Source organism: Bos grunniens, chromosome 21, assembly GCF_055505025.1.
Source record: "Bos grunniens cultivar Pamir isolate PY7600 chromosome 21, Bosgru_T2T1.0, whole genome shotgun sequence".
In the NCBI taxonomy this organism is placed as follows: Eukaryota; Metazoa; Chordata; class Mammalia; order Artiodactyla; family Bovidae; genus Bos; species Bos grunniens.
In genome coordinates this window covers 50,763,212-50,784,903 of record NC_141185.1, presented here as the reverse complement: position 1 = coordinate 50,784,903, position 21,692 = coordinate 50,763,212, and the positions used below count along the sequence as shown (strand labels likewise).

The 21,692-nt window shown below is 49.6% G+C and overlaps 1 protein-coding gene, 1 long non-coding RNA gene and 1 pseudogene across 4 annotated transcripts in view; 1 reads left to right on the top strand and 2 right to left on the bottom strand.

Annotated features, from left to right (window-relative positions):
• Positions 1–758: 758 nt before the first annotated feature.
• LOC147349723 (myeloid-associated differentiation marker-like) lies at positions 759–2,891 on the bottom strand. Of its 2 annotated transcripts, XM_086364644.1 has the most exons (2): positions 2,515–2,891; positions 759–2,252 (listed from the first exon to the last, which is right to left on the bottom strand). In XM_086364644.1, exons 1-2 carry the CDS (start codon positions 2,594–2,596, stop codon positions 1,648–1,650), a joined length of 687 nt encoding a protein of 228 aa, XP_086220770.1. In that variant the 5' UTR covers positions 2,597–2,891; the 3' UTR covers positions 759–1,647. The 2 variants fall into 2 exon arrangements, with proteins under 2 accessions (XP_086220770.1, XP_086220769.1); XM_086364643.1 differs by having other exon boundaries at positions 759–2,891.
• A 386-nt stretch (positions 2,892–3,277) lies between these two features.
• LOC147349721 (uncharacterized) overlaps positions 3,278–21,692 on the top strand; it is a 35,126-nt gene continuing 16,711 nt past the window's right edge. Inside the window, exon 1 of the long non-coding RNA XR_015150090.1 lies at positions 3,278–3,380. This is a non-coding gene — a long non-coding RNA (uncharacterized LOC147349721). The remainder of the gene's footprint in view (positions 3,381–21,692) is intronic.
• LOC147349722 (myeloid-associated differentiation marker-like) lies at positions 14,607–16,175 on the bottom strand (annotated as a pseudogene). The gene has a single exon (XR_015150084.1). The product of XR_015150084.1 is annotated as a myeloid-associated differentiation marker-like (transcript).

Below are 21,692 nucleotides of genomic sequence, written 5' to 3'. Positions count from 1 at the left end.
TTACTCCCATTTCGGAAAGCAAACAGGAGGCTGATGGTAAATGCCAGCCTGGAGCCCACCTAACGTCTGTCTCAGGAAATGCAAACAGGAGGCCGGTTGTAAGTGTCCAGCCTGAAGTTCAACTTGTTCTCGTCCTTAAGAAAACTGGAGACCAGTCATAAATGCCTATCTCTCTCCTGCCTCAGCAGGAAAATAAAGGGGAGAAGAGTGAGATGATCAGACTTCCAGCCACGACATGCGTGAGGGGCTAACCTCTCTCTCTCTCTGAGCAGTCTCCGGTCAGGCAGAGCCGATGGAGCACCGTCTGCATGGTGTGCGGTGAGCCTCTCCCACTTTCTCTTAATCACCTGTCAAGGTGAGCGGTTGCTGGCTGGAGGGAGCGGGTCTTATGACTGAATGGAGCTGAGGCAGCTGTAGCTGCCTGATATCCACAGGACAGAGATGGGAGCCAGCAGAGAGAAAAGTAGAGAGATCTCAAAAGAGGGAAAGGGAAAGGGGAGGGGGAGAGAGTTGCCTGAATGAGGGAACTGAAGGCCCCCAGGGCCAGGGACAAACTTACCAAACTCAGTGATGTTGAAACAGGAGGGTCAGATGGCCACTTGTCACCCACAGGGAAGCTGCTTTCAGTGGTCTACGAGGTGCCAAATCTTCTCCCCAGAAGGGGACATACGCCCCACATTGGGCGCCACAAAATATATACCAACCAGGATTCTTGGCCCCTTCAATCAATGGAGACTGACTAGAGGCCAGACAAGAAATTCAGGCAAGACTTTATTGGAGGCCCTGTAGAAACAGGGGGAAGTGAGAACAAGTAACAGATTCCTTTGCTCGCTCCATGAGGCAGAGAAGGTGGGGAAAGCTTGCTCCTGATATGCGGTGAGGGTAGGGGTGTGTCCAGGGGTCAGGATGGAGGGGTGGCAGAGGTGGTTTGCCCACCCCTTGGGTGGTGGTGTGTGCAGGGGGCATGCTCAAAACCCTGCTTTTCTCCCAAGTGCTTCTTTTTGCAGGCTCTTCACAAGTGGCCCTTGGGTTTTTCTTTTTTCTTTTTTGGTCTCTTTGTATCTTTGTCTGGAGTTGGCCCCAAGTGCACAAGCACAAATTTCTTTGCATTTTGTTGCTGGAGGAGACATGTGTCCATGTACAAGCATTGCAGCAAAGGATCTCAGGTCCCAGTCTGTTTCATAATCAGGAGGGTGTGACTAATAAACAGGACCCAGCAGCCAAAAGGAAACAAGCAGAGAAGGTGGACAGAGGGGAGGGAGCCAGCTGCCATTTCCACGTCTGAATCTCCAGGACCGACAAGCCCAGGGGCACTGGCAGGGCTGGGAGGGGAAGGAAAGAGAAAAGAGCATGAGATGATGGGGAACGATGTGAGAGGAGAGAGGAAGCCAGGAAGCGGGTGTTAGGGGATGTCAGAAATTGGTGGAGAAACTGCAGTGAAGAGAATTAAGTGTCCCCGGGCCAGCCTTGTGTTAAAGTGAAGGTGTTAGTCGCTTAGTTGTGCCTGACTGTTTGCGAGCCCATGGACTGGAGCCTGCTAGACTCCTTTGTCCGTTGGATTTCCTAGGCAAAAAGCTGGAGTGGGTTGCCATTTCCTTCTCACAGGGACCTTGATGACTAAGGGAGCAAACTCTAGTCTGCCACATTTCAGGCAGATTCTCTACCCTCTGAGCCACCTACAAAAGCTTCTTGGACTAAATACACCGTGTCAGCCACATAAACCAGCAGGTTGATGCCTGTCAGGATGGCTACAGCCAGTCGTTGGTCCCAGATGCAGACAAAGACGTTGAGATGATCACCGCAGCTCATATCGCTGGACCGCTGGGGCTGCCCCCCCCACTTCTCGTGGAACTGGTAGAGGGGCCAGAGAATCAGTGCCGTGACGTAGAGGAGGACAGAGAGCACAGTCTGCACCCGCAGCAACCAGGGGAAGCGGAGGGGAAGCTTTTTGTCATTGTCACAGTCACACCCATTCATAAGGAAGTTCACGACCCCCAGGATGAAGCAGATGGCGTACACGGCCACACACCACTCCAGGGCTGGCTGGTGCAGGTACAGGTCAGTGTTGCAGACGAAGGCGAAGATGATGTTGGCCACATAGTTCTCCAGCCTCCTGAGCACACCTGGGAAGGTTGGCCAAAAGCAGTACATTCCACCGGGTCGTCGACAGACCCAGGCCACTTCGATGGCATAAAGCAGAGCAGCCACGCAGGAGAAGGCGGTGGCGGTGATGGCGCGATTCCGGGCAGGGCCTGGAGGAAAGACCTGGATGTAGGTAGGGCCGAAGATGACTGCAGCTGAGAGGCAGACGACGGCGAAGTAAGAGCAAAAGGCGTGAAGAACGCCATCCCAAGACAAGCGGAGGTGGTACTGGAACTTATCAGACAAGCGGAGGAGGGACTGGATGTTACATAATGGCAGTCCGAAGAGACTGCACAACTCCAGTATGAAGCCGAGTAAGGTGAGGCTTAAGCAGATGCACCAGATGAACAGGCACCAGTTGATTACACCCACCTTCAGAGTGTCCTGACTGGTCAGCAAGATGGGCAGGAGGGTGGAGAGCAGCTGCCCCACGCGGAGGGAGAGGGTCAGGCATGTGGATGAGCAGAGGAAGAGGCTCCAGCCTGAGGACGAGCTCATAGTGCTCCTGATGGTCAGGCAGGTCACGGGCTGCGGTGTTGTGTGTAACCTTGCTTGCTTTCCACCCAAAGTCTTGTGAAGAGTTAAACACGGCTCCGGAGTTGGATGTTCTGTTTCCTCTTTCACTGGGCCGGTTCAGCTCTCCCTCTGTCCTTGATTTTTCAGAAGTATACAACCACTGATCTTTAGAACAGATGCACTTATCTTAACAAAGTAAGGACCGTACTCACGTTCTCAGTCCCCAGCAAGGCTCCCGGTGGTTAATGTCAAGTCTCCAATACCCTCAGGGTGTAGCTCACATCCGTTTCCTGCCCCCCTCCTTGTATAAATGGGGGCTGAGCCTTGCAGTGCTGGGAGTTGGTTCTCTTGCACAGTGATCCGCCTTCTCCCCTTGTGGCTGGCTTCCTTAATGTAAAGCTACCTTTCTTCTATCCAGTGCTTGTCTCTCTGTATTGGCTTCTTCAGTGAAGAGCAGCCTGAGCCTGAGCTGGGGGACAGTGTTGGGCATCCAGGCAGGAGTCAGGTCCCTGGTGCTCCAGCCCTTCCAACTCCTTCTGTGACGAGGAGAGGAGTGCAGCTGGAAGGCTGGGGAGGATCTACAGGGTTAAGCCAGCAGCTGCTGAATTTGTTAGTTTCCAGAATTTCCTCTGTCCCTCCCCACTCCTTGCTCACAGCCTGCTTTCACTTTCTGTTGAGAGAAGCAAACTGGCCTCTGAAGGAGCAGCTGAGCTCTTGACTGAGTGAGTAGAGGGTGTGTGCCCCGGGAGCCCCCCATCCCCTCCTGTTTGGGCAAAGCATTTGCCCTTTGGAACTTTATGGTCAGTTTGGACACCACAGGAGTGGCATGTGGCTTGTTTATGACCCTGTGTGTGCCTCTTCTTGAAGAAGAATTTGTTTATTTGAAATATGTCCTGGGGGAGCAAGCAAAGTGAAACGAGGGGGCCATATCTATCCCTTCTAGAAGTCCACTGGGACGCATCTTGGCCAATTGGCAAAACTAGAGTATGACTCTGTAACCAAGAAGAAAAATGAGTTTTAAATTTTCATACGTCCTAACCCATGTATGTTTTCTAGTCTAAAGAACTGTGTACCCCCTGAATGGGTCTCTCAATTCCTCCACTCTTTTGCAGTTAGAACTGATTTGTTAACATTTGGTAAGTGGGAGGAAATGCCATGGGCAGCTTTCCTGTTACTCTGTAATAAAGGTTCTTCCAACAAGGGCACTACATTAATGCTATTGATCTGGGGTGGCCTCGGCCTGTGTTTTCCATCTGAACCACTCTCTGGGGAATAAACAATGGACTGTGAAGAACCCCAGAGTCTTGAAGACAGCTGTCTGCAGTGTTGGTGAGGAGCAGCAATGTGGCCCTCCCGCCTCAGTGATCAAAACAGCAGGTCTTGCCTCTGCAGGGAGAAGGGCATCGCCACTGGCAGCATTAAAGGTGATGTTAGCCTGCGTGTTTTATTTTTCTTTAATTTTTATTGTCTCAAGGACAAAAATTACTGGGTGACTATATTTTTGCATGGAAAGTTTCTTTTCAAAGTTTTGTTGATGAGTGGTGTTGGATGGGTGGGTATTGCTGATGCCACAGTTGAGGAAACTGAATTGCTTGAGTTTGTGCTGCACAGACATGTGTTTCTATTTGTCAGCTGTTTTCTGATCCTGCTTCCTGCTTCTCCAGGACCCACACATAATATGATCTAAATAGATGTAAATATACATGGATTTTTTAATTCTCTGGAATTTTTGGATACCATCAACCCTGCTATCAATCATAGATGAAGCCTTGCCCTTTCTCCTACAACTTTAATGTTCCTTTTTAACCTCAATACAAAGATAAAAGAAAAAACCCACAAACCTGACATATGCTAATTGCCCCAAATTTTCTCAGAGCTGGGAAGGATGGAGCAGATTTTTATTCTGATGAAAGCCCCCATCTCTGGGAGCCCTTCCCAATGTCTCCCCACTCGCATCTTCCTCGGGCTCTGGGGGCATGGCCCAGCCCAAGACAACTAGCAGTTGTGTCCCCAACACTAGACTTTCTGTCCCCTTAGCTCTTAAAGGACCAGACCCCGGAGAACTGTATTTAAAGGTGTGTCCCTGCGTGCACGCCCAGCGCGTGTTTGCCTGTGTATGTGCCTGTATGTCTGTGCTCACAGGTGCATTTGGACCAGCAGCCTTTATAATAACCGGTGGACAGGAAGCCACCATTATTGTCTTTAGTCTCCTTTCTCAGCCACAAGCCCCAGAGCCCAGCATCCTGGAGTCACCAGGACTGGAGGAGTCAAGCATCAGAGCTGTGGTGGGGGCGGTAAGGGGGACAGGGGAAAGCAACCCACTGCTGCCCCTCGCTCCTGTACTGGGATGAAGCATGAGTTCTTCACCCGGGGGCGGGTGGGGTGGATGGGGAGGGCTCCAGGACATGGTTCCCATGGCAGGCAAATCCTAAGAAGCAATGAAATAAAATTCATATTTTAAGTCAAGACAAGAAAAATTTAAACAAAGTTCTTTTCTCCCTCTTTTGACCTCCTCCCTGCCCTGAAGTGTGCAGTGTGCATCTGCAGTACGTGTTAACCAGACCTTCCGAAGGGCAGAAATACCTGACCCAATATAAAGACCCATTTTGTTCTTCTAACCTCAGCCTTGTGACTTTACATGACACTGCCTCCCTATGACCTTATTAATGTCACTCGCCATATTACTCTTGTCTAGCACTTTACAAGAGTGTTGTTTCTCACATTAACAAATGTGTCATTGAGCCTCTGATAAACATGGCGATGACCAGGTGACCTTACATACAGTTTTATAAGATCCATGACTCGAAATATGGGAAGAAGCAACAGGAGGGAACCATTTCTGAGAGCCTGACAGACAAGTGAGACAATTGTTCCAGAGGAGTTTGGCTACTGTTACCAGAACTAGAAGAAGAATTGCACACCCAGTGGCCCATCAATGGAATATTCCCCTGACCTGGGAAAATTCCTCCCAAACCTTGATTGCAATTAAGATGGAACAAATAGATTGTGTGATAAAGAATGTTGCCCACCACTGAGGTCTTCCAAAATCAAGTCACTGGCTGCTGCAATTCACTGACCTGCAATCCACTCTGGAAAGAAGTCGTAAAAAAGGTCAGGATTGTACTTTGTACTCTGAGAAAACTGGCAGAACCTGCCCTCACATACTTGGATATTTTCAGGAGACTTTTCTATGAACCCAGTTTCCTGCATATATCCAAGCTTAGGAAGCACTAAAAGCATGAACCATGATATCTGTTCTTCCTGAGTGAAGCAACCTTCTACCAAGGCATGGTCTGGTTTCATGGCCTTCCCCAAATCACTTAAACATTGACCTCCAACCCTGATCTCCTCAAAACAGCTCTTGGAGCTTCTTGAGAGACTATCTTCCAGTTAAACTTCTCAGGTTGGTTCCAATAAAATTCCAATTCTTTCTTAGGTTGTCTGATTATTGGCTAATTTTTTATCCACCAAAGCAAGTATGCATTGACCTCCGCAAGTCTCAGTGCAGAAACCTCATATTCTTATATTTTTCTAAATCAAATTGAACACAACCCTGGGACCTCACTTCCCAGGAGAATGGAAATGTCTCTGTGCTTCAGTAAAAGAATTGTCTAGGGTGGGCTCACCTGAGGGGCTCACTGTCGAAGCCTCGTGGTTCATGGGGGCAGCTGGTCAAATCCTCCTGTTGAGAGGTTAAGGGACATTTGTCACAATTCCAAGGCTGCTCCAGTCCCCTCACTGTGGCCCTCAAAAGAAAGTGTAATGATCCTGTATTTAGTCCAACCCTCTAGTCTTAGGGTATTCTCTGGTGGCTCAGATGGGAAAGAATCCTCCTGCAATGCAGGTCGACCTGGGTTTGATCTCTGGGTTGGCAAGATACCCTGGAGACGGGTTGTCAACCCACTCCAGTATTCTTGCCTGGGAAATCCCATGGACAGAGAAGCCTGGTGGGCTGCAGTCCATGGGGTCGCAAAGTGTCAGACATGACTGAGTGAGATACACTTAGTCTTCTCTTCATAGAGGAGGAACAGCTGGACCCCAGGGATGGCAGCACTTGTCCAGAGTCACCCTGTGTGTGGCAGAGTCAGAGTCAGGACCAGGTGTCCTGTCCCCAGGCCGGCTGTCTGTCCACGGCCCCATGCTGCTTGTTATCAATGTGGCAGCAGCATCCTCCAGGCTGGGATTCTGCCCCGTCCACGCAGGTCCTGCACAAACCTGCCCCGTCCCCCCGAGGAGGTCACTCACTGCTGCTGAGTCAGTTTCCTCATCTGCTAGATGGGGGAGGGGTGCCAGAGACCCCTGGTCCCTCCCAGCCCCTTCTTCCCGGGGCCCTTGGATTTGCCAGTCCTGGAGACTCAGACGTGGAGATGGAGCCGGCTCCCTCCCCTCTGTCCACCTTCTCCACCCTCTCTGCTTGTTTCTTCTTGGCTTCTGGGTCCTGTTTATTGGTCACATCCTTCCTGACTAAACACACCCTCCTTCCCCATGACCTCTGCCTGGTGGGGAACATGCTTCTCTTTCATAACATGAGTTTCCTTAATCACTTTCCAGGGGTCCAACTCTCCAGTGATTCTTGTCAAAAACACAAACTGCTTCTAGGCACCCCCACAGTCTGAGGTCTCCCAGACTTCCTTGCTCCCACACATTCTTGACTTTCCATTTTTTCAGAGTCCAGCTCAGCAGCCAGAATGCTCTTGCCTTATTTAGGGAGCTTGTTTTCCTTTAGGAAAAGCAAATTCCTTCCTGCTGGGCATATAGAGGGCTGACCATAAGCAGGGGAAGATGAAACAGAAGCCCAGAGTGAAGAGAGGCAGATCTGGGGTCTGCGACTGGATTCACAGTCACATCTGCTCTGACTCCAAAGCAGACAGGCTGGGGGAGGAGCTGAGAGATGCCCACACAGGCCTGTCTCCAGAGGCAGAGAAAAGGGAGGCGACTTGGGTCCAGAGGTCTTGGGAGGGGGAGCTGGGGACCCAAAACCCACTTACTTGGTGACCACGGCCTCCCCCAGAACTCCAACACACACAGTTGATGGAGAAGATCTCCCATTACCCAAGCCTCAGGCCGTTCCCTTGCTCCCTGTCTGGCCTGGGCTTCTTGTCTCCCAGGCAGTGGCCAGAGGCTCCCTCCTCAGCCGGCCAGAGCCTCCTGTGCACAGGGTGACTCCAGCTGATGCCCCCAGACTATGGCCTGAGCCGCATCCAGAACACAGCCTGGGGCACAGATGTTCCCGTTCTCTGGTCCTGGAGCAGCTTCTTGGAAAAATCACAGAATCAGCCTTCCTCAGTCTTCCTCTGAGTGGGGAGAGTTGGGGCCATTCCCTCCTGTGTCTCAGGCACCTGGTTATCTGCCCTGGGTGCCCGTGCAGACGGCCGATCATGAGGCCCTTGTCTGTGTGGTTGGCTCCTGTCTAAAAGTGCCTGTTGGGAGGCAGGGGAGCTGAGGAGAAACAAGGGGGCTTTAATCAACCCCTGTGAAGTTTCTCCCTGCTGTCTCTGGACTTTTCTGCTGGCTACTTCCCTTTTCAACAGGAAGTAGGTAGTCTGGCTGAGACAGGGGTGCTGCTGTAGGACCTCTGAATGAGGTACTGCAGCCAGAGCAGGACAGACAGGAGCCAGGAGGTTATACCTGGATCTGAGAGAAGAGGGAACGGGCTCAGCATTTCCTGAGGTTCTTGCTGAGCTTTGCGGGAGACAGATCTGTATTGAACGCAGGCTCTCTCAGAGAGTAACTGTGTGACCTTGAGGAAAAAACATAACATGCTCTCTGAGCCTCACTTTCATCGTCTCTTAAATGGGGATGACAATAATAATATCCCTGAAAATGAAATGAAATAGAGATAATAAGTCACCTAGTCAGATTGGTGGTGTGTTTTGTCGCTCAGTCGTGTCCGTCTCCGTGGGACCCCTTGGACTGTATCCCTCCAGGCTCCTCTGTCCAAGGGGATTTTCCAGGCAAGAATACTGAAGCAGATTGTCATGCCCTCCTTCAGGGGATCTTTCCGACCCAGGGATGGAACCCAGGTCTCCCACATTGCATGGATGCTTTACCATGTGAGCCACCAAGGAAGTGCTGGACTGTGGTGCTAAAAAATATTGGCTGTTTTATCTTTCTGGAATACAAGGTACAAATTAATGACAATCCGAGTACAAGATCCTGCACCCACATGACTGGGTTCAAATCCCAGCTCTGCCATTTCCTACTTGTGTGATCTTGGTCTAGTTACCCACTGTGTGTTTGTGATAATGGGGACACTGAGTGCATAGTTCAAGGGCTGCCGGGAGGAACAAAACATCCAGAACAGTGGTTAACCTGCAGTGTGTGCTGTGTGTGACACCTCTCTTAACTTTTTTTCAATACCTGCCTTGTTGGCCCATGGCAAATGTTTCTGAAATGAATACAACAAGTGCTTACAGCTCAGACTATAGCCTGGACCTACCAACTGGGATGCATTTCATCCCTTCTGCCTTTTGGGGGAATATTTGAGAATCTCTGAGTCATGTTTTGTCCCATTTAATCCTCCTAACAACACTTGACCTTCTGTGATGGATATCTCCAAGGAGGGAAATCACTGAGGATCTGACCTCATCACCATATTTGAGGACAATTCCATAATGTGTGCAACCTGGGGAGAGACTGGGCCTGACCCTCAATAAGAAAGAAAAGGAAAGGAAAGTGCAGTCGCTCAGTCGTGGCCAACTCTTTGTGACCCCATGGACTGTAGCATACCAGGCTCCAGCGTCCATGGGGATTTCCAGGCAAGGATACTAGAGTGGGTTGCCATTTCCTTCTCCAGAGTCTTCCTCATCCAGGGATCGAACCCAGGTCTCCCACATTGCAGGCAGATGCTTTACTGTCTGAGCCATCAGGGAAGCCTCAAGAAAGAAAGGCCAGATAAGTACTGGACCTGCCCCACAACTGGGGCCTGGACACACAAAAACAGGTATACACGGAAACAAAGACAGACCAGAATTCCTTCTGCAGGACCTGCAGAGCATCCAGTGTGCTTCCAGTGGCCATGGGGCCTGGACCAAGTGCCCTTGGCTGTGAGCTGGCTGTCCAGAACCCTCATTTCTGGTCTGAGCCTGTTCTCAGGCTGGTCCCTCTCTAGCAGTTCTGCAAGCTATCCAGTATCCTTCTAGTACAGTTGTTCTCTTCTTGTGTTGCCAGAGATGTCTCTGGAGGGTGCAGTTAACAGCCTTTATGACTAAAAGCAGGAGCTATTGTCTCCATTTTCTGGATTAGCAAACTGAGACTTAGAGTAGCATAGACTGAGCATAGGACTGCTGTGAGTCTGGCTGAACTCAGGTCTCAGTTGAGGGTTGGGGGGTGGTGTGTAGACATATAAGGTGAAAGGCTCTGAGATGACCAAGAGAACTGGAAACCGTTGTCAGTGGCTGGAGGCAGAGGAGGAGGCTGGAGAGGAAGAAAGGGGTCAGATCTTGCAGGGCTTTGCAGGTGGGTGATGTTGTGGAGTCTGTGTTCCATCCTAAGGGAGCAAACAGAAATCTTCAGAGTATTGTACTTTGACTTTACTCCAAACCAGTCTTTGAGAGAAAGGATGGAAATAGAGGAAGCATCTAGAAGCTTATGGCAGGAATACAGGTGAGGGGATGGATGGATCTGGACCAGGTGGTCTAGAGATGAAGAAGAGTGGGTGGGTTCAGGAGCATATTGTGAAGAGCATCTGCGAAGGTGGTGCCATTGACTGTGATGGAAACATGAGGAAGGATCAGCGTGTTATGGGAGTGGGGGATTGAAGAGGTGGGACTGGACATACTAAGTGTGACGTGTCCGGAGACATCCGGAGGGGAGATCAGGAGGCAGGTGTATATGACTCTGGATCCCAGTAGAGATTGGCTCCGGAGATAGAACTGGGGAGCTGTCCTCCCTCAGCCTACACTCTTCTTTCAGTTTCTTCTTAAACGTCACATCCATGGAGCACCCTTGCCCCCCGCCGCCAACAGGCACTCCAATAACCCTTCTTACCTGTGTTCCCTTTATCGTGGCATTAATAGCCCACTGACTGATGTTATGTATTGATGTGCACGTCTCCTGTACTAGAGTGCAAGCTCCATGAGGCCGGAACCCTTGGTTCTGTTCTCTGCTCTCTATCCAGAGTCTAGAATAGGGCCTGGCACACACACTTGGGGAACAAGAATATTTATTGATGAGTGGAATCTTAAAGTCATTGGACTGAATGACGACAAAAAAGGCTCCCAGAAAAGACGTGGTCTGGGTCCAAGTCCTGAGCAGATGGTTCCTTCCTGTTGCTTATTCCCGTATCTGTAGCTGTTGTTGTGTTTTAGATGCTAAGTCATCTCTGATCTTTGAGACCAATGGACTGTAGCCCGCCAGATTCCTCAGTCCTTAGGGTTTTCCAGGCAAGAATACTGGAGTGCGTTGCCATTTCGTTCTCCAGGGCATTTTCCAGACCTAGGAATCAAACCTTAGTCTCCTGCATTAGCAGGCAGGTTCGTTACCACTGAGCCATATGGGAATAGTCACTGCATTACAATCCTGGATCTTAAAAAACTATATATACTATATGAATCATTTCAAGAGGCCGAGTCACCATTATTTTTTCATCACATTATCACACATTTGTTAATACAAGAAATAAGGCATGAATCTTTAAAACAAGCAGAGCACAAGTAATACAGTTAGAGACATTGATCAGGTCCTAAGTAAGTTAGCAGTGCTGTCTTCTAAGGAGTTACATGGCTTCCTCTAGAAAATGTCACCCTTGTGGTGAAATGGGTATTTCTTCCCTTGAAGAGGTCTGGTTAAGGCACAATGCAGATGAAATATGCACACTAGAGAAGAATCTGAAACAGACAGACCAAAAATGTTCAATTTAAATTTTTCTTGTCTTGTCTTAAAGTAGGAATTTTATTTCATTGTTGCTTAAGATTTACCTGCCACAGGGACCACCTCCTGGAAGTCCTTCCCTTCCATCCATCCAGCCCCTGGGTGAGGATCACACGCTTTACCCCAGTACAGGAGTGAGGGGCAGCAGTGGGGCCCCTCCCCTCCCCCGCAGCTCTGCTTGTCTGGCCCCTCTGGGTCTGGTGACGCTAGGATGCTGGGGTTGAGACTTTGTAGCTGCGAATAGGAGAAGAAGGCTTGTGGTGCATTTCTCATCACCAGTTACTATATAGGGCTGTTGGTGTCATCGCAGGGCGGCATGTGAACTTTTATGCAGAGTATGTCATGAGAAACGCTGGGCTGGAGGAAGCAAGATGAAATCAAGATTGCTGGGAGAAATAGCAATAACCTCAGATATGCAGATGACACTACCCTTATGGCAGAAAGTGAAGAAGAACTTAAAGAGCCTCTTGATGAAAGTGAAAGAGGAGAGTGAAAAAATTGGCTTAAAGCTCAACATTCAGAAAACTAAGATCATGGCATCTGGTCCCATCACTTCATGGCAAATAGATGGGGAAATAGTGGAAAGAGTGGCTGACTTTATTTTTTGGGGCTCCAAAATCACTGCAGATGGTGATTGCAGCCATGATATTAAAAGATGCTTGCTCCTTGGAAGGAAAATTATGACCAACCTAGACCTCATATTAAAAAGCAGAGACATTACTTTGTCAACAAAGGTCTGTCTAGTCAAGGCTATGGTTTTTCCAGTGGTCATGTATGAATGTGCGAATTGGACTATAAGGAAAGATGAGCGCCGAAGAATTGATGCTTTTGAACTGTGCTGTTGGAGAAGACTCTTGAGAGTCCCTTGAACTGTGAAGAGATCTAACCAGTCCATCCTAAAGGAAATCAGTCTTGGGTGTTCATTGGAAGGACTGATGTAGAAGCTGAAACTCCAATATTTTGGCCACCTGATGTGAAGAGCTGACTCATTTGAAAAGACCCTGATGCTGGGAAAGATTGAAGGCAGGAAGAGAAGGGGACGACAGAGGATGAGATGGTTAGATGGCATCACCGACTCAATGGAAATGAGTTTGGTAAACTCCAGGAGTTGGTGATGGACAGGGAGGCCTGGCGTGCTGTGATTCATGGGGTCACAAAGAGTCGGACACGACTGAGCGACTGAACTGACTGACTGACATGAGCACACACACATGTACACGCACAGGTGCACTGAACATCCACACCAGTACACATCTTTAAAGAGAGGCCTTGAGGTGCTGTCATGGCCCCTTTAAGAGGTAGGGGGCAGAATGTGGACATTGGGGTGGGGCCCAACCTCTTGCCTCACAGGCTGGGCCACATCCCCAGGCTCTGGCCCAGATGGAGGTGGAGAGTCAGTGGGAGTGATTCTCAAAAACATAGATTTGGGTGAGGGTGAAAACTGACTAGGGCTCTTTTGAGTTCTAGGTCAATTTGGGTATTAGAATATGTGGATTTTGTTTTGGGCTTTTTGTTTCTTTGCTTTTTTCCTTCTCATCTTTATATGCATGTTAAGTGGCTTCGGTCATGTCCAACTCTTAGTGATCCCATGGACTGTAGCCCACCTGGCTCTGCTGTCCATGGGATTCTCCAGGCAAGTGTACTGGAGTGGGTGGCCATACCCTCTCCAGGGGATCTACCTTACCCAAGGATCAAACTGGCATCTCTTGCATTGTCTCCTGCATTGCCCATGGATTCTTTACTGCTGAGCCATGGACGATGCTCTTTATCTTTATACTGAGATTATAAAGTACATTATGTGTGTGAGAAAAAGTACAAGGCTTTTCTCGATGATTGACAGCAGGGGCTGAAGGAAACAAAACGATCTAGAAAAAAATTTTTAATTATATATTTATTTTACCTGATTCCAGAAACTCAGGAAGCAGCAGCAGAAAGCAACAGGTACACAGAAACACACACACGTGTCACCTCACACTCAAACAATGCAATTCCTTTGGCAATGGAAGCAGCAGCAACCACACCCACCCCCACCCCCAAACCACCTGCCTAAGAAATTCTGAAAAGAAACTTTCTCTTTAAGAACAAGTTACCCAATAATTTTTGGCGTCCTGACCAGAAGATAGACAAAGAAAGAAAAAAATAATCTGAGGCTAGCATCACATAAGGCTGCAGGGGCCATGCTCTTCTCCCTGCAGAGGCAGGACCTGCAGTTTTGATCACTGGGGCAGGAGGGCCACATCGCTGCCCCTCACCAACACTGCAGACAGGTGTCTTCAAGACCCTGGGGTTCTCTGCCAGCTCCTACTTCGATGTCCAGAAAGTTATTGGGATGGAAATCATCACAACTTCCTCTAAGAAGCCCTCTAGGCAGTGGGTGTTTAGTGAACCTGCAAAAACTCTGGAGCCAATCTCCGGTGGGGCTGAGCACCAGATGGGGCCCAGGGACCCAAGGACTCTGCTTCAAGACTCCCACCCACTGGGAATTATTGACCTCCAGAGATTGTGTTTTAACTTAAAAACAAGCTGACTCATTAGAATAGACCCTGATGATGGGGAAGATTGGAGGCAGGAGAAGGGGGTGACAGGGGATGAGATGGTTAGATGGCATCACTGACTTAATGGACATGCATTTGAGCAAGCTCCAGGAGATGGTGAAGGACAGGGAAGCATGGTGTGCTGCAGGCCATGGGGTCGCAAAGAGTCGGGTACAATTGAGACACTGAACAACAATAATACTCTACAACTCCCTCCACTGGGAAAAACGGGGTCCAATTCCTAGCTACCCACACTCACCCCACTCCACACATCTGTACCAACTAAGACACAGCCAGGGTGACAGACAACCAGAGCCTCCAGAGGCCCAGGGTGTGAACAGCTGCACAGAGGGCTGTGTGCTGTGGAGTCAGCACCTTAGGAGGTGGGAGGGCAGAGGAGGAAGGAGTCTCAGGTCCTGATGGATCAGAAGAAGGAAAATGGGGAGAGGTGGTCAGGACACAGGAGACGAGAAAACCAAGGAAGAACAGAAAAGGGCCAAAAAGCAGAAAATGTAGAAAAGATGGAACAACACAAGAAAGAGACAAAACAGAATTATGGGCAAGCACACAAGACAGAAGGGAGACAGAGAAGAAGGAGGGAAGGGAACAGGAAAGAGCAAGATGAATGGGAAAGGATGTGAGAAGGGAGAGAGGGAGCCAGGAAGAGGACATCAGAGAACGACTGAGCTTGGTGAAGATGCCTCCACTGACAATAAGAGGGAACCGGGGGGCCTGGTGCAGAGCCTCAGAAGCTGATAAAAACAGCGGCGGGCCAAGTCCACCAGGTCCACCACGTAAACCAGCAGATTGACGGCAGTCAGGACGGCCACAGCCAGTCGCTGGTCCCAGGTGCACACGTAGGAGCTGAGCTTATCACGGCAGCTCACGTCCCTGGACCTCTGGGGCTGTCCGCCGAACTCCCTGTTGAACTGGTAGAGTGGCCAGAGGACCACAGCGGAGGCATAGAGGAGGGCGGAGAGCAGGGTCAGCCCCAAATGCACAAGGGGGACGGGGACGGGCAGCCTGTTGTCCCAGTTGTACCAGTTCAGCAGGAGGGTCACGGCTGACAGGAGGAAGCAGATGCAATACACAGCCACGCACCACTCCAGGGCCGGCTGGTGCACGTACAGGTGGGGGCTGCTGATGAAGGCGAAGATGACACAGGCCACGAAGATCTCCAGCCTGTGAAGCAGGGCTGGCAAGGTGAGCAGGAGAACTCTCCAGACTGGGCACAGGTCCAGACCACTTCAGTGGCATAAGCCACAGATGCAAGGCTGGAAAAGGCAGTGACCACAATGGCGTGGTCACCGAAGGGGCTGTGAGGCAGCAACTGGATACAGGCAGTGGCAAAGACGATGGAGCCTGAGAGACATAAGAAGGTGGCACAGGAGGCGCTGGTGATGAGAAAGCCATCCCAGGAGAGGTGGAGGCAAGACTGAAGTCCACACAACTCGACTATGAGGATGATGAGGGTCACGATGAAGCAGAAGCACCAGACAAATATGGACCAGTTACCTGCAGCCACCTGCAAAGTGCTTGCACCAGCCACCAGGGAGAAGGCCACGCAGGTGGAGAGCAGCTGCAGCAGGCGGAGAAAGTAGCCCATGATGATGGTCAGAGAGCCCAGGCCTGAGGACGATCCTGTGGAGGTCCTAATGGTTGTTCAGGCCTAGGTCATCGATACGGCAGTGGTCTTTGCTGACACCCACCAGAAAAAGATCCAGCTCTGGAGTCAAGACGCCTGGAAAAGGCTCAGGGCCCTGTGAGGGCTGAGGCTCAGGATCTGCGGAGTTGGAACCAATGGCTCAGACACTCGGGTGACAGCACAGCCGCTCCAGAATGTTTCTCCCCACCCATCAGCCTTGGCCTTGTCAGGAGACTTGTCTTATCCCAAATCTTATAGCCATGTTTGGTCTGGCCTCAAACCATGAATATTTTATCTCTCTGATCTGTGTACCTTTATCTATGGAGACAGAAGTTAGGCTGGTCCTTATCTGCAATCCCAACCCTTCAAGGCTATGAAAATTGAAAAAAGAATTTTTTTTAAATTTTATTTTATTTTTAAACTTTACAATATTGTATTAGTTTTGCCAAATATCGAAATGAACCCACCATTATATATACCTGTGTTCCCCATCCTGAACCCTCCTCCCTCCCTATACCCTCCCTCTGGGTCCTCCCAGTGCACCAGCCCCAAGCATCCAGTATTGTGCATTGAACCTGGACTGGCGACTCGCTTCATACATGATATTATACATGTTTCAATGCCATTCTCCCAAATCTTCCCACCCTCTCCCTCTCCCACAGAGTCCATAAGACTGATCTATACATCAGTGTCTCTTTTGCTGTCTCGTACATAGAGTTATTGTTACCATCTTTCTAAATTCCATATATATGCATTAGTATACTGTATTGGTGTTTTTCTTTCTGGCTTACTTCACTCTGTATAATAGGCTCCAGTTTCATCCACCTCATTAGAACTGATTCAAATGTATTCTTTTTAATGGCTGAGTAATACTCCATTGTGTATACATGCCACAGCCTTCTTATCCATTCATCTGCTGATGGACATCTAGGTTGCTTCCATGTCCTGGCTATTATAAACAGTGCTGCAATGAACATTGGGGTACACGTGTCTCTTTCCCTTCTGGTTTCCTCAGTGTGTATGCCCAGCAGTGGGATTGCTGGATCATAAGGCAGTTCTATTTCCAGTTTTTTAAGGAATCTCCACACAGTTCTCCATAGTGGCTGTACTAGTTTGCATTTCCACCAACAGTGTAAGAGGGTTCCCTTTTCTCCACACCCTCTCCAGCATTTATTGCTTGTAGACTTTTGGATCGCAGCCATTCTGACTGGTATGAAATGGTACCTCATAGCGGTTTTGATTTGCATTTCTCTGATAATGAGTGATGTTGAGCATCTTTTCATGTGTTTGTTGAAAAAAGAATTTTGAAAAAACTCATTTGGTAACAAGTTTTGACCTGAACAAACATGAGACAATTTATGTTCCAAAGTTCAGTTGCAGAAACACTCCTGTATCTGATTACAAGGTGCTTTCAGACCCCAGTGAGTGTGATATCTCAGAGTAGATGCACCATGTCACTATCGGGAGCTGAAAAATTCTGAATTCTAAAGCTGAAAAATTCTGAATTCTGGAGCAGACCCAAAGGTTTCAGAAATGGGATATTGGATTGTACTGCTAACCACATTTTACAGATGAGAAAACTGAAGCTGGGTGGTTTAGTATTTCCCTGAGGTTGCCCCTTACATAGGAGTGGGAAATCCAGATGAAAATGCCAAAGCTGTAGGTTTGAGTGTTTGCTCTACAGTTCAGCAGGTCAGCCAGAGTGGGAGCCCAGGACCAAAGCTCGGGGCTCTGAGACCCAGGACATACCTTCAGGGCCATGGCCTCCTTCCACAGCAACCTGGAGACACGTGTCCTGGCCTGTCCTCCCAGGAGCCATCACTGGAAGGAGCTGCCATTTGAGAGGACACAGCTCCACCCGGAGGAGGGCAGCTTCAGAGATTAACAGGGAGGAGCCATGGGGTGAGAGCAAGGCCATGGGGACAAGATGACATGGAAAATAGGAACTGTTCTGAATCCCCTCCCCCGCATTTTGCCTTCCCATGTGACTCTTCCTCACTGGGGCAGGGAGACTCCAACCCAACATGACTCCAAGGTGGAGTGTCCCGGAGGAACCACAGAATAAATTAACATAATGTTTAGCTTTTAAGCTCCAAAATTGCCATCCAGATGCGAGTCTGGAAATATCTAGAGGTAGTCCTACCTGAGTGAGGATTCTCCTGGCCTGGGAGACTGGTTAGCAGCTTCCAAGCTGGGAAGAAGGGATTGGAAATGAACAAGGATGCTGTGTCTGATTCTGATGTGAAGTCTTTCAGGGCATCCCAGGGAGGGGGTGGGGATGGACCGATGACTGGCCCCCTTTTAAGGGCAGGAGCTAAAAGAGGAGGCACCTGCCGGACCCCTAGGAGGGGATAGCCCTGAGAAGGCAACCAGGACTGGAGTAGGGGCTGGGTGACAGACTGGGGATGACTGGAGTGGGGGAACGAGTGCGGATTCCAGGGTCCCAGTGGCCCTGAGGCAGCCCAGTAGGGGTCTTCTGACCCAGAAGGGATGCAGGCATGGAGCCAACCCTCCCATGGAGGAGGGGCCTGGGCTGGAACTGAGACAGGAGAACAGGGGCCTGAAGGGATTTCAGGGTTGTGACAGGGACATGTGGCCAGAGTGGCAGGGACCCTGGAGACTACGGAATTGCCCAGGTCACCTGCCTAAGACAGTCCCGCCAGCCAAGACTGCAGTCCTCCTCACACAGGGGCTCCTCCAGGGTCCAGTGTGTTGGGAGAGTGAGGCCTCTCCCAGCCCGCCCCCTCTGCAGGGACAGCTGCCCTGTTTCCAAGGGACTATTTGCTGAGAGGCCCCCAGGGTGGAAGGGCCAGAAGCCTGAGCCCCAGCCAGCTTCCTGCCATCAGGGGCCTTGTCACCTTTGCTGATAATAAACCCTGGGACAAGCTGAGGCTGGAAAGAGAAACACAGAGCAAACCTGAGAACCTCCCTGGACTCACAAAGCTCCCTGAGCCCCAATTGCAGGGCAGCGCTGGAGCCTGCTGGCCTCCCAGTGGGCATGCCAGGGGTGGGGAGGGGTACTGGCATGAGGGCTGATGGGGGTATCTGTCCCTGAAGCTGTTCCCAACTTACCTCAACAAAATGACCCTGCAATTTACATCTAAGGCTAAAAGACAACTTTAAGTTACGTTCAGTAGCTCAGTCATGTCCTACTCTTTGCAACCCCATGAATCGCAGCACGCCAGGCCTCCCTGTCCATCACCAACTCCCTGAGTTCACTCAAACTCATGTCCATCGAGTGGGTGATGCCATCCAGCCATCTCATCCTCTGTCGTCCCCTTCTCCTCCTGCCCCCAATCCCTCCCAGCATCAGAGTCTTTTCCAATGAGTCAACTCTTCACATGAGGTGGCCAAAGTACTAGAGTTTCAGCTTTAGCATCAGTCCTTCCAAAGAACACCCAGGACTGATCTCCTTTAGGATAGACTGGCTGGATCTCCTTGCAGTCCAAGGGACTCTCAAGAGTCTTCTCCAATACCACAGTTCAAAAGCATCAATTCTTTGGCTCTCAGATTTCTTCACAGTCCAACTCTCACATCCATACATGACCACCGGAAATACCATAGCATTGACTAGACGAACCTTTGTTGGCAAAGTAATGTCTCTGCTTTTGAATATGCTGTCTAGGTTGGTCATAACTTTCCTTCCAAGGAGTAAGCGTCTTTTAATTTCATGGCTGCAATCACCATCTGCAGTGATTTTGGAGCCCCAAAAATAAAGTCTGACACTGTTTCCACTGTTTCCCCATCTATTTCCCATGAAGTGATGGGACCAGATGCCATGATCTTCGTTTTCTGAATGTTGAGCTTTAAGCCAACTTTTTCACTCTCCTCTTTCACTTTCATCAAGAGGCTTTTGAGTTCCTCTTCACTTTCTGCCATAAGGGTGGTGTCATCTGCATATCTGAGGTTATTGATATTTCTCCCGGCAATCTTGATTCCAGCTTGTGCTTCTTCTAGCCCAGCATTTCTCATGATGTACTCTGCATATAAGTTAAATAAGCAGGGTGACAATATACAGCCTTGACATACTCCTTTTCCTATTTGGAACCAGTCTGTTGTTCCATGTCCAGTTCTAACTGTTGCTTCCTGACCTGCATATAGGTTTCTTAAGAGGCAGGTCAGGTGGTTTGGTATTCCCATCTCTTTGGATCCATTTAATGGCACAGAGGGAGGGTTTGGGGAAGGAGAGGATGAGATTCCTTCGTGTGACCCTGGGTCAGGCCTGTGCCCTCTCTGGGCCTCAGTTCCCCCACCTGGAAAGCAAGAGGTTTGCCCGAGTCTCCCAGCAGCCCCTCCTCCACTCTAATCTGTGAGCCTGGACATGGTGCCCCAGAGAGATCACAGCCTGGATATGGCTGAGCCCTGCCTGCCCAGCAGCCAGGCGTGTGGACTGGAAGACAAGGAGCCAGGAAGGTCATGGCCGGGACAAAGGAAGGAAGGAGGAGGTGCTGGAAGGACAGGGAAGGAAGAGGGAAGATGGACACCAGAGTGACAAGGATAAGACATCTCATAACTGGATGATCCTGTCCATTTACTCATCAGAGCCTCAGGTTCCCCATCTGTGCACTGGGCTTATAACCTACTATGTGTCAATTAAATGAATAGAAGCACATGAAGGACTCCTCAGAGGGTCTCTGACAGGGCATTCTCAATCCATGTCCCCTACCTGTTCCCCTCCCCGCCCCCCTCACAGAGGACCCGGAAGGCCCTGGCCCCCTCTGGACATCAGCACATGCAGCTTGATTTGCTGCAGATCAGGGGCTGCAAACCAGCTTGCACTGCAGGTGGACTCTTGATGTGTTCAGTTTCCAGCACAGTGTTTTTATGAAGAAATGATATAGAATCACTATTTCTTTCCCTAAGGATTTGGAAGCGGCAGTGTTTTAATTTCGCATGAAAATTCAGACTCCCAGCTCCTTTGGAAGCCTCAGGAGGTCTGGTGTCACCGGGCTGTGTGTCCTTGAGGGGCTGGGTGGGGGGCGCTGGAGCTGATGTGGCTATGCTCTCTATATTGTTTTCCATTCATATCTTCGTGTAGTTTTCTATATTTCTCTTATTCTCCTGTGTAATTGACATAAAGCAAGTCTATGATCATCTCACATGTCCTGATTTCTTCTCTTGGGCATGACCAGGCTTCCTGCCTGCTCACAGGAACGTCCACCCCTCCATCCAGGGAGCATCTGTGTCCTCAACCTCATGTACAATCTTCAACACAATTCATATGTTCTGAAATATGTAGACATGTGTGTACATAAATGCACATGTTTGTAGGGCATATCTGCGTTTTTTTTTCCATTTTATACACGTGAAAGTATGTCATGAACAGAGCCTCCTTCTTTTCCACCACCCCTGACAGGTGCAGCTGGTCCTCTCCAAGGGCCCTAGTCCTCTCCAGGGGCCCTAGTCCTCTCCATCCCCTTTACTTGTTTCCTTCCCCCCTGGCTCCTGTGGGCGTTTGGACTGACTCCCCTTCTCTAGATCAGTGGACCCTCCCCTGTGAGTCTCAGATGCTGGGGAACACAGGAAATAACAAGGGGACCTGGATCCATGTGACTACCATGCTCTAGAGTAGGTCAGCTAGCTTTTCTGGTAATTTATAAAAATAATGAGAGACTATATTTTCCAATTTTTTATTTATTTTTATTTCTTAGGGCTGTTGCATAAGGTTACCATGAGCTTGGTGGTTTAATACAAGAGAGATTTATTTTCTCACAGTTCTGAAGGTCAGAAGTCTGAAATCAAGGTGTCAGCAGGGCTGTGCTGCCTGTGATGCTCCAAGAGGATCCGTCCTTGCCTCCTTTAGCTTCTGGAGATCCCTTATATTGCACCCCCCCTTAACTCCATCTCTGTTTTCATGTGCTCATCTTCTCTCAACTCTGTGTGTGTAAATCTCTGCGTCCTTTCTCTCATAAAGACACCAGTCACTGGACTGTGGTCCCACCCTCCATCCAGGATGATTTCCATCCCCAAATCTTTAGTTAAGT